We start from the raw sequence: 11,650 nt of genomic DNA on the forward strand, positions 1-11,650 counted from the left end.
CTTAGCTCTAATTTCGGTTTCGTCTTTCCTTGAATCATTCGTTCGACTGGCCTCGCAGGTAGTGGAACAACCTCCCTGACTCTCCAATCTTCGGCACAGAGCTGCCCCTCTTCGGGGACCTACTTTCTAGTGACAGAGCTGGTGAACCACAAAGATGGCGTGAGTCTCCGCGGGGAAAAAAAATGATGGATCTCAACGGGCCTCGCTAACTTGGAGTTATAGGTCCGCGGGGTCGAACACCATTAAGGGTATGTAAAGAAATAGGAGACGAAGGCGACAACTGGCGCAGGGACTAACCTCGTGCCAATAGTGGTGGCCAGATTCCGACCTCAGAACAAGGTGGAGTTGAGCTCGGGTGGAACCCCAATTGTCGAGTTCGAAAGCGAGGAGTCATGTCGTATCAATGTGAGCGGCCATCATGGAGTGCCTCCCCAGGAAAAGGAGGCATGCTGACCGGATATCTCTAGTCCAAAGAAGGAACTGGTACCTTCACCTTTGACCGCGTGTTTCCGATGGACTCTCTCCAAGCCGACATCTTCGATTTCTCAATCAGGCCTACTGTCGACGATATTCTCCAAGGATACAACGGAACGGTGTTTGCGTACGGTCAAACGGGTGCCGGAAAGTCGTACACAATGATGGGTTCTGATATCGACGACGAGGCCGGAAAGGGTGTGATTCCTCGTATTGTGGAGCAGATTTTCGCGAATATCCTGACGAGCCCAAGCAGTATGGAATATACGGTGCGGGTCAGTTACATGGAAATCTATATGGAGCGCATTCGGGATCTTTTGGTGCCGCAAAACGACAACCTACCCGTCCACGAGGAAAAGGCCCGCGGCGTCTATGTCAAGGGTCTATTGGAGGTCTACGTGTCTAGCGTCCAGGAGGTCTATGAGGTGATGCGGCGCGGTGGAAACGCACGAGCCGTGGCGGCTACCAACATGAACCAGGAGTCGTCCCGTTCGCACTCAATATTCGTCATTACGGTTGCTCAAAAGAACCTCGAGACGGGTTCTTCCAAGAGCGGTCAACTGTTCTTGGTCGATTTGGCAGGTAGTGAGAAAGTCGGCAAGACCGGAGCCAGTGGACAGACCCTCGAAGAAGCCAAAAAGATCAACAAGAGTTTGAGTGCGCTTGGAATGGTCATCAATGCACTGACGGACGGAAAATCAAGCCATATCCCATACCGTGACTCGAAGCTGACGCGGATTCTGCAAGAATCGCTCGGTGGTAACTCTCGCACGACGTTGATTATCAACGCCTCCCCCAGTAGTTACAACGACGCAGAGACCATCTCAACTTTGCGCTTCGGTGTACGAGCGAAGGCGATTAAGAACAAGGCAAAGGTCAACGCGGAGTTGAGCCCGGCCGAGCTGAAGATACTGCTTCGCAAAGCGCAGACCCAGGTCACCAACTTCGAGACATACATATCCGCCCTCGAATCCGAGGTCAACACTTGGCGCGGTGGTGAAAGTGTCCCTAAAGAACAATGGACTCCTGCCAGGAGCAGTGAGCTTGTGAGTGCCACTAAGGCCGATGTTCGTGCGGCCCCTCGACCAGCGACGCCGTCCCGGCTGCAGGAGACCGCTCGAGCCGAAACCCCTCGGCCTGACTCCCGATTTGGAGAACGGTCCAGCACCCCCCAGCCTGGTGCTGGAAAAGGATGAGCGGGAAGAGTTTCTGCGCCGTGAGAATGAGCTCCAAGATCAGCTCGCCGAGAAGGAGACTCACATCGCGAATGTCGAGCGTAGCCTCCGTGAAGCTCGTGAAGAGCTCAAGTCAATCAAAGGAGACGCTGGACGATCAGGCAAGGACAACGAACGCCTGAACACCGAAGTCAATGAACTCCGCATGCAGCTCGAGAAGGTGTCGTATGAAGGCAAAGAGGCCGCGATCACTATGGACGGTCTGCGCGAGGCCAATGCTGAGTTGACCAGCGAACTCGATGAGGTGAAACAACAGCTGCTGGACGTTCGCATGCGAGCCAAGGAGACTACGGCCGCGCTCGACGAAAAAGAGAAAAAGAAGGCCGAAAAGATGGCCAAGATGATGGCCGGGTTTGACCTAGGCGGTGATGTGTTCTCGGATAACGAGCGCAAGTTGCAAGACCTGATTCAGCGGGTTGATGCTTTGCATGAAATCAGCTCTGCCGGAGAGCCCATTGCCCCTGATGATGTTTGGAACTTCGGACCAGCCTCTTGGAAACCCAAGGCTTTATCCGTCAAGCCGAGTTGACGATGAACGACCGCGGAGACTTCAGCGAGCTGCAGGACAGCCGCCGGGCTGAGCTGGAGAAGAGGCTCGACGAGGTCCAGCGTGAATACGAGGGCCTTCTGAGTCGCAACCTGGGCGAGGCTGACGTGGAGGAGATCCGGGAGCGACTGGAAAAGTCCTTCATCAGCCGTAAGGATGCAGAGACTGCGGCTGTCGAGGAACTGCGCACCCAGATTGCCCGAAAGGACGAGGAGTTGACTAAATTACGCCAGTCTCTTGTTGATACCGAATCCCGGACGTCAACAAACGGCGCTGCAAGCAAGACATTGCACCAGCAGATCGCCGAGTTTGATGCCATGAAGAAATCTCTGATGCGGGATCTGCAGAACCGTTGCGAGCGAGTGGTCGAACTTGAGATTTCTCTGGACGATGCCCGAGAGCAGTACAACAATGTCCTGCGATCATCCAATAATCGGGCCCAGCAGAAGAAAATGGCGTTCTTGGAACGCAACCTTGAGCAGCTCACGCACGTCCAGCGCCAGCTTGTGGAACAGAACAGTAGCCTGAAGAAGGAGGTTGCCATCGCCGAACGGAAGTTGATCGCTCGAAATGAGCGCATTGCCAGCCTGGAGGGCCTGCTGCAGGAAAGCCAAGAAAAGCTGACCCAAGCCAATCATCGGTATGTTCCAGCGTCTTCCGATATGCGATTTCTAGACGTCTAATGCTAACCATGGGATAGATTTGAGGCACAGCTCACAGCCGTGAAAGAGCGATTGGAGGCCGCGAAGCAAGGGTCCACCCGCGGGCTCCCAGCCATGGATGGCAATGGGAGTTTCAGCTTTGGAGGGTCTCGCATTGCGAAACCTTTACGTGGCGGGGGCGGCTCGGACGGACCAACGAATGTCAACATCGCCGGCGTACAATCGCAGGAGACGGCCAGCAAACGTTCCAGCTGGTTCTCCAACCGCAAATGATCCCCTCGCTCCACCGGAGAGTTGCATGACTGTGGCCATGATCCTTCTCAAATGTGACGGGTGTCTGTCATGGACTCCAGATGTGGTACAATTTCTTCTTTTGTCCTTGGCCTTTGGCTGATTCCCCACGCTTTGCTTCTTAACGCTGTCCCACGAAACCCCAACTTCTTGCTTTTCTTCCACCCCTCCCCTTCGGAGCAATTGGCGACCTTGCGCCAGGGTTGCTCCATTTTTCTTGCCTTTCCCTGATTGGTGTTCGGTTCTCTTGATCCCCCTTTACTTTCTTTCTTTCTTTTTGCTAGGACATTATATCGTCGGAGGGTCTTGGCTCTTCCTGATACCCTTTGTACATCAAACCCAGATAGAGTGCGACGGAGCGGGCGAGGGTCTACGCTACAGGTGGGTTTGCTGTGACTCTTGACGCGTCACGAATGATATATATACAACGATAGTCCCCGAAAGTTATTGAGCCCGCCATTGAATGTGAATACTTGTTTCTGAACTTCCCGACGATCCTTGCAGGAAGAAATTAGAGATCTCTGCCCTCGGACGACCTTGGGCATGGAGGCTCACGCAACGGGGACGGTTAAGAGTTGCTCTACAAAGCCCTGGTAGCCCCGCTCGGTGTCTCTGAGATGGATTTCGAGAATCCAATGTCTCTTCAGGCCATCTTTGCCGGGCTGGACCATTGCGCCATGGTTTCCCTCGGTAATGTACAGCTGAATTCGATCTTGCGGGATTCTTTCGTGGGGGAAACTGCCGACCTTGATGTTCGATAGGTTAGGGATGGGGCGTGAAGAAGCAGGGACCAGCGGGGCTTACTATATGACCAGCGATGTCGGCCCCAAAGTCATACCCCCGTTCCTTTGCCTCCGCCCTGGCAATGGTGTATAGCTCGTGGCCCGTCATATCGGGCTTCTCATCGAACTTCGCCTTGACGGTGTCCCAAATGGGCTGCAGAGAATCGCGGAGTTTGATCTTGTGCGGGTCATTTCCTGCGATGAAGGTCAGACTTGGGTAGCTGCCGATCGAGACCTGCTTGAGACCTTACCGATCACGTAGGTTCGGCCAATGTCGGCTTCGTATTTCTCCAGCACCGGGCCCAAATCCACGATGAGGATATCGTCCTCCTGAATGACGCGGTCTGGGGGGGTTCTCCGCGAACGGACTCAGCGTGTTCGGTCCACTGCGAATGACGCGCTTGTGCCAGTGCGTCTTGATGCCAAAGCGATCCAACCCGATCTGATAGATTTCCTCGCTGAGAGTCTTTTCGCTAACTCCGGGGCGTACAATCTTGTCAATTTCATCGAAGAACTCATAAGCCTTCACCTGAGCTTCGAGGAGCTTCGAAGCACGTTCCGCTTCTGCGTCAGCCATGACTGAATAGACCTGGGCCTGGAGGGTGGCAAAGAGGAATGCTCAAGAAGAGGGACGGGGGTGGGGAAGTAGGTGTTCCCAGAGCGGGGTATTCTACGATTTCGAGACTGGGGGAGAGATCCTTCGGGGAGGATATACAAGTTCAACTACGATTAGCTGTGGAGTAACGAAGACGTGCTGACTGCCTGGAGCTGGCCGTTACATCATTGGGCTTATTTCGGATTGGCCTCGACAATCCAAGTGAGCCAGTGGGCATGCTCTCGACGCCAATGTCGATTTTCCCCCGCACGCTATTCTCAACCCGGAAAGATCGAGCCCCGCTCAACAAGCGGATCCCACAGCGGATGCGAGGCGGCTTGCATAGTCAAGTGGAAGGGGGCTAGATGGTGATAATGCATCAAACTTTACTATTATAAGTTCTGGACTTGCTCAGCAAGTGGAAGACACCCAAATCGTCTTCTTCTTTCAGTCTTTCCATGACTCAACAAGCATATTGATCATCGAGGCGGTTCTGAGTCCCAGGTCCCTTGTAACCCCATGCAGGATATCTAAAATAGTTCGACGCTCGGTCGATCCCTCTATACATTTGCCAACACCAAACAGCAGAGGGATCATATGCACGCGGACGGCGCCATGAGGTCTACCCAAGGCAATACTGCATACCTCACGACAGCGAAACTCGACTTCTTTGGTGACTTCTCGGTATCGTTTCAAGCGATCGAAGGAGCTTCCAAGAGACGGAGAATCGTTCTCTGGGCGGTTGAGAAGAAGGGCAATGCGTCCAAAATGATAGTGTTGCATGGCAGCTGCGCAGGTAGATGAGCTGAAAAGGGTCTCTGGAAAAGGCAGAACCGTTCCGTCGGTGGTCCTCGGGCGTTCAATGCGAATGTAGGGCCGGAAGGTCTCGGGGGCTCCTTCGAACCATGATTGAAAAGCAAAACATAGCTCTAACCATGCGACAGGGGTCGAAGAGAGCGATGCTGCTGGACTGGCACTGCCCTGCAAGCCCCTTTCTGTCGTCGACCCCGGAGATTCCGTCAACCTGCACAGTTGAGACTGTGCCAAATGGGCCAGAAAGTTGACCAACTTACTCAGGAGCCAAATCAGGCCATTGAATGCTTGGTCCTCTTCGCTGGACTTCAAGGTTCCACCGGAGCCCATATCGAAGCCCCTCGTACCATCGATAGAGAGGCCTGCAGCGCGCCACAATGGGAGATTTGTAGGATCCAGATGGGTGGGCACCCGCAGCATATAGGAACCACAAAAGTCCTGACGGGCAAGATTCCAAAATGAAGCCCGGATACCATGAGGCATATCCGCTGGCTGAGAATCATACAGGGACACCAAGGACTCGAATAACCGGCCAATGCCCGAAAGATGCCTGGGAATTCCGCTTGTTAGGATATAAGCATTTAGAAGCTGGCAAGCATGGGAGCTTACAAATGCCATTCTTGTATATCGGAGTCGAGGAGCTTATAGAATATCATGAGTGTCACAGTGGCTAGACTGTTTTCCAGTTGGCTTATCTGTGCTTTGCCATCTGTTTGCAGACCAGCTTCCGAGACGTTTTGGCCTGCAATCCAGTTGTTCAGAGATTCAGTCGGAGAGTCGAATACAGTTGAGCTGGACATGACCGTATAATGTTCCGAAAAGGACGAGTGGAGTGATGAAGAAGCAAGGTAGTAGTAGTTGGTGGCTTTGAGGCTCCAGTCCACTTGGAGCGAGTTGGGGTATATCTCTGTTGTCGCGAGACTGGTGGCTTTTGCCCCCGCGAGCGAGGTGACTCCTTTCAACAAGCCAAGTTGTTTTGCAGCGATCGCTCCGACTGCGTATCTCAATGGCATGCTACTCAGGGCCCTGATAGGAACCAGTACCGAAAAAAATCTCCCTGAATCTGAGATATCGAGCCTACCTCCATGCATTAGCTGGGGTTCTTGTCGCAAGAAGACAACCCATGACATGGAAATGGGGGATATGAATACCAGCTCCCTATGACCTCCGTAAAATAACGCATGAGAAATGCCGTTTCATGCTCAGTGCCAGTTTTTAGGTCTGTGAATAGGGCTTGCAACTCTTCCTTTTCAGTCTCCTCGGCTGATCCTTGCCACGTAGGTTGTGCCTGGCTGTCAATAGAATCATTTAACGGGCCATGACCACAAGGACCGAAAGTGTCTAGAACAGCTCTAGTGACCGCAGAATTCTGACCTAGGCTCCCTGGGGGTTCCCAACTATCCCGGACATTAGATCGGAAGTCAGGAGGAAACGAATCACTCTCAGATAAGCCGGCGTCCAGGCTAGCGGTGTTTTTAGTCTCTGTCCCCATCGGGACTGGATTGCCTGCCATCAAACCTTCTGAATCTTGGTGAAGGTTGGTGTCGGCATGATCTAAAGCCTCTCGCTTGGTAGGCCCTGGCTGTCCTCTCCTGTCGCTCGAGTCATTCCATGAGAATGTGGGATTTCCCCAACCCTTTTCAAAGGCACGAGTAAGATAATGTAATATGCTCGCTTCTGTTGGCCACTCACTTCCACTGACGGCTTTAGTGCTGGGGTCTTTGTAGAAGACCCCTGATATGGTGCGAAACGACGCCTCACAGTAGGCCCTTGGTCAATAAATTTGCGTGTCTGCACGTAGCCTGGACATTCTACGTTGGCCGTCTGACACCGTTGGCATTGAGGGCGAGTTTCATCGCACTGTTCGGTCAGATCGGAGTAGTGGCTGGGCGGGGACCCACATACCTTCATGTGTTTCTTCTTGCATCGTTCACAGCTTTTATTGGAAGGGACCCCCGGCATAGTGCAGAACCCCCAGAGCAGATTGCGACCACACTGACAGAGTCCGGCACGAGCAGGTTTCGTAGAGATCGAGCCCTGGTGAGCCCCGAATTCATGGAAGCAGCCTCGCATTATGTAACCCGCGCATTTCGCCTCGGGGCCGGGAATTTGGCGAGAATTTGCCGATGCTGTAGATCCTCCAGGCTGGAGACTCGAAGAATTGGCAAAAAGGCGAGATCCAAATGATGTATAGATCGGTCGAGCATTGTCACCAACTGGATTCCGCTCCAGCAAGCACAACTACCACATCGTGAAGAGAGCCGATTCTTTCTTGCTCTCTACCGAGATCTTTTCGTCCTTCAGCCTGCATACCGTCGTCAGTCCATCTGTTCACTCGAAAAGATCAGCCCTGATAAACACCGGCTGGATCCAGGACTAGCAGATCCAAAGAAGCTTTGAGTGGGTTGGATCGCCAAACCAACGACCAGCGACATCGACCTACCAGACTTGCTCGCCTTATCGCGATACAAGAAACAATCGCGGCTTCCGAAGGCCCCAGATCCCTCGCTTCAGCTAATCCAACTAATGCACCTAATTTCTTACATGGATCCACTTGCCCCTACGACTCCTCATGGACAAGGTGGGGACGCTAAGGCACAAGAGTGCAGTGGAGAATGCTTCTTTCTTCTTGTCCAGGGGCTGGATCTTTCGGGAGGTTGAGCCACACGCGAGCAGATGGAACTCGCTATGTCAGTGGCAGGCCTCTTGCTAGGCTCTTTGATCCTCGTTCTCTGCCCCCACAGGCTTGGCTAACGTTGGTTGGAAGATCCACCTTGACATAGTGGCGTTTTCCTTTGTAGTACGTGTTTACCATTGGTTTGTTCTTCCCCGAGCCAAGGGCCCGCCGCTTGGACGAGATAGCTGTCTGGTCTGTCACAACACGCTTCAGATATTCAGAAAAACACGAGGTATACTGACAAAAGGTATGAGGCATGCATGCATTCGGCGTGAAACGTTGCGACACTGGATGACCTGGAGATCCCCCTTGAGATCGATCAAGCTCTCCACTCACTCTACGATAATTAACTTCGCCGATAACGAGAAGGGGTACAAACTAAAATACTACCCACAAGGAATGGGATTATGCTCACTTGTTGTCATCTGATGGCTGACCTGAAGCCTCTAATCACAAAACCACGAGGAGGGGTTGGAAGTCCCAAGGTTGGAAATGAAATATACGGACTTAACAGGGGTGCCTCACCCTCGATAACTCACTTCGGATTTTTCTCCTTCGTCTCCACCCCTTCCAGCCCATGGTGATGAAAATTACCCCGTTCCAAAACCCTCGTAGAGATCCAAGCGTACTGACTGCCACGAGAAGAGGGAACGATTCGGAACCCGGATGGATAAATGCCGCCACACGGTTTATTGTCGGCGCCACCCACGTAGCCAGAAGGGCAAGGAAGAAAAGCGAGGGCATCATGATGTATTGCTTGAACGAGACTCGGCGCTGTGTGGAGGAGCGGACGGCAAAGCCCGGAGGCCTCAGCGGCGGCTGGGAGGCTGGGGATTGAGCAAAAGCTTCAGTCCCAGTCCTTGACGGAATACCCAGCGAGGATTTCGCGGAGAGGGTCTCGTCCTGCACGGCCGTTGAACTCCACGAAAGGCGTGCTGGAGAAGGACGGGAATGCGCGGAAGTCAATGCGATATGATCGTCCCCCGTCAATTTAAAGTCATGGCGTAATTTGAAGATCTCGAAGCCGATCAAGAAGTAGATGAGAAGTACCACACCAATGAGAATCCTGGGGAGGCCTAGAGGTTAGCCAGAGATTGCACTGAAGAGGCGAAATGCACGATACCAGACAGGGGCGTAGTAGAGAACTATTCTAAGTATCACCCATTCCGGCGCTATGGAACACCATATCTGGGAAGCTTATTAGCTCATGACCACGGCAAGACGCCACGAGAGTATCGCCCACCGTTTCGCTTCCATAAACGGGGCCCTTCTCAGGCGATCGTATGAACAGAAACACGATGGCTGGGATGAAGGTCAAGACCGTTATGACACCAATGTAGAACGGCTCAAGCTTGTGCAAGTAGCCCGATTCAAAGCGATGCAGGACCACGAGATAGGTGTCCAACGACATGACGAACGTCCAGAGAACATCTGCGACCGGAAACCTAGTCTAGTATAAGCGAACGTTCGACGCAGCTGGAGGGGATCCGCCGCACATCTGAAGCGCAAACCCCTGGAATTGGCACAATGCAGACGTGTTTCCCGCACGCGGGCCACTGACGGATATCATCGTGGCCACCGAGTCGAAAAGATTGTAGAAAGCATTGTAAAAAATGATCCGATGGATGGGACTGCGACAGTAGCGCGAAAAGGCGAACGCTGCGATGATGGCAAACGACCCCAAGAGGGACAGCGAGGAACTGACACGACCTGCAATGGATATGGAATTAATCTCTTCCGAGCTCAGCGACATTGTAAGGGCCGCACCCTGAATCGATCCTCCCGATCTCCAGCATTCGTTCCTGTATGATTTCAGGAGGTGGAGGACCCCAGTGATTCCAGTTGATGAGTCCCACGCGACATGCTGGGATTACCATCCCATATCCCCTGTCAATGATCCATTATTATGCGGAATTGACGTGCTTCCTGTGCAAACCATCCGAGATCTGTAGGGTTGTGATGGCGCCATCAGTGGGGAATATGGAGTGATGATCTCCACTCATAGCACAAGACGGGGGGCGCCTCACTATGAACGGTTTGTGACTGGTCGAGGTTCACCATCTCCCGACAGTCTCGACCCAACAAAGACATAAAGGACGAACGAACACAAAGCGTGCATCTCTTTGGCGGTACCTACTGTTTCGACTCTGGGACTGGACCAACCTGGTTTACTTAGCCATTGATAAAGTTTCTACCTTTGATCGGGCCAGCTCAATCACCCATTTAGCAGAGAACGACTGAATGTTGGTTATCAGCCACCCTGTGCCACTGTGTCCGCTCTTTGTGGCGCTTTGATTGACAGAGCAAGATGCGTGCGATAGCTGCCCAACCTCGACTGGGTAATGAATTTGCCTTTGCTAATAGCTAAGGTTAGGAAGGGACAGTCACTACTGGCCGATCATGAATCGTAATACTTTGTGTTGATGAATTCAGTCCTGAGGAGGCAGCCAGCCCCATGTCATACTAGGATGCATTGGGGGATGAGCCTCTTGAAGCTAGGAACATTGGCTCAGGACAGCCTATTGCTTCTTCAGGTTATGGTATTTATCTTAGAACCCGGCTTTCAAACATGAGCACTTACCCGGAATTAAATTTCTTTTCCCAGAAAAGCAATAAGATTCCCTTGCCGCCACTGCCGACCATGAAATTCTGGCTAAGGCATTGACAAAGTTGTGAATCTACAGACGGAGGGGCGCGGAGTCAGGCGCTGTCATGGCAGGAAGGGCTGTAATGACTGGAATGACCAATACGCACGTTGATGTGTCTCTGGGAGTATTGTTGACAGGTCTGTCCCTTATAAACGATGGCCATCTCGGAAAAGTGGATCAGGCGTTCTGTCCAAGAACCCTACCATCTTATCGCCGCAGTGTCATTCAGGGGCAAGAAATCTGACCAGCGATAGTACTAGCAGTACTCTGTAGTTGTATGTATCGCCTCAAAACGTCACCAGCAGTAATTGAGACTGTTACCCGATTGGCAGATTCTTTCAAGACCTCAAGGTGGGACGGGAATCGTAGCACCTTCAATCACAACCTGGACTACCTTCCGGAAACCATGAAGTGCAACTACCTCCAGTGAGACTACTAGGGGTAGCCCAGACCCACCGAAGGAGACGTGAGCTTCATTCGAGCCGCGGATTCTCAAACAGGGTCATCCTTTCGATAGGGAAAATATAAGCATAATTACGTAGGCTGCATAGGTTGGGTTCCAGTTGTTGGGTAGTACGACAGACGTATTAGATGCCGGACTCGATAAAGGACGGTTTAGGTCGCCTCTTCCCATCCTCGGCATACAAGTAATAGGACCACTACTCGTGGGTAAGCCCCACCTTTATAGATGGCTTCTTATCGGTTTCTAGACAGCAAAGGATTTGGGAAGGGGTTGACGTAGATTGTGAATACACGTTGAATCATCGATGAGAGAATGACTGTCACGGTGATTACTAGTCAAACATTCCAATAGTCGACACAAGTAGGCTTTCCGGGTCAAAGACTCTTAATGGAATTGTCCCAACAGAAGCTGCGTGAGAGCATCGTGCTGCCAAACGCAGCGGACCGCCCTTGCAACAACCTGT

General features: G+C 52.4%; 4 protein-coding genes across 4 annotated transcripts; 1 reads left to right on the forward strand and 3 right to left on the reverse strand.

Moving 5' to 3' along the window:
- Positions 1-154: 154 nt before the first annotated feature.
- Positions 155-3,191, forward strand: N7468_009757 (putative kinesin family protein (KinA); the record flags this gene model as incomplete). The annotated part of the gene is made up of 7 exons (XM_058479053.1): positions 155-159; positions 223-248; positions 311-405; positions 468-1,520; positions 1,564-2,178; positions 2,235-2,896; positions 2,957-3,191. 7 exons carry the CDS (start codon positions 155-157, stop codon positions 3,189-3,191), a joined length of 2,691 nt encoding a protein of 896 aa, XP_058327383.1.
- Positions 3,192-3,760: 569 nt separating this feature from the next.
- On the reverse strand, positions 3,761-4,568 carry N7468_009758 (M24 family metallopeptidase; the record flags this gene model as incomplete). Its single annotated transcript, XM_058479054.1, has 4 exons — positions 3,761-3,955; positions 4,014-4,186; positions 4,243-4,321; positions 4,389-4,568. 4 exons carry the CDS (start codon positions 4,566-4,568, stop codon positions 3,761-3,763), a joined length of 627 nt encoding a protein of 208 aa, XP_058327384.1.
- Positions 4,569-5,033: 465 nt separating this feature from the next.
- Positions 5,034-7,361, reverse strand: N7468_009759 (Zn(II)2Cys6 transcription factor domain-containing protein; the record flags this gene model as incomplete). Its single annotated transcript, XM_058479055.1, has 4 exons — positions 5,034-5,949; positions 6,009-6,393; positions 6,528-7,035; positions 7,092-7,361. 4 exons carry the CDS (start codon positions 7,359-7,361, stop codon positions 5,034-5,036), a joined length of 2,079 nt encoding a protein of 692 aa, XP_058327385.1.
- A 1,222-nt stretch (positions 7,362-8,583) lies between these two features.
- On the reverse strand, positions 8,584-9,829 carry gprI (putative cAMP receptor (Car4); the record flags this gene model as incomplete). The annotated part of the gene is made up of 3 exons (XM_058479056.1): positions 8,584-9,152; positions 9,238-9,521; positions 9,573-9,829. 3 exons carry the CDS (start codon positions 9,827-9,829, stop codon positions 8,584-8,586), a joined length of 1,110 nt encoding a protein of 369 aa, XP_058327386.1.
- Positions 9,830-11,650: the final 1,821 nt, after the last annotated feature.

Source organism: Penicillium chermesinum (genome assembly GCF_028974085.1).
Source record: "Penicillium chermesinum strain IBT 19713 chromosome Unknown utg000007l:1.0-2695246.0:1.0-2697696.0, whole genome shotgun sequence".
Lineage (NCBI taxonomy): Eukaryota > Fungi > Ascomycota > Eurotiomycetes > Eurotiales > Aspergillaceae > Penicillium > Penicillium chermesinum.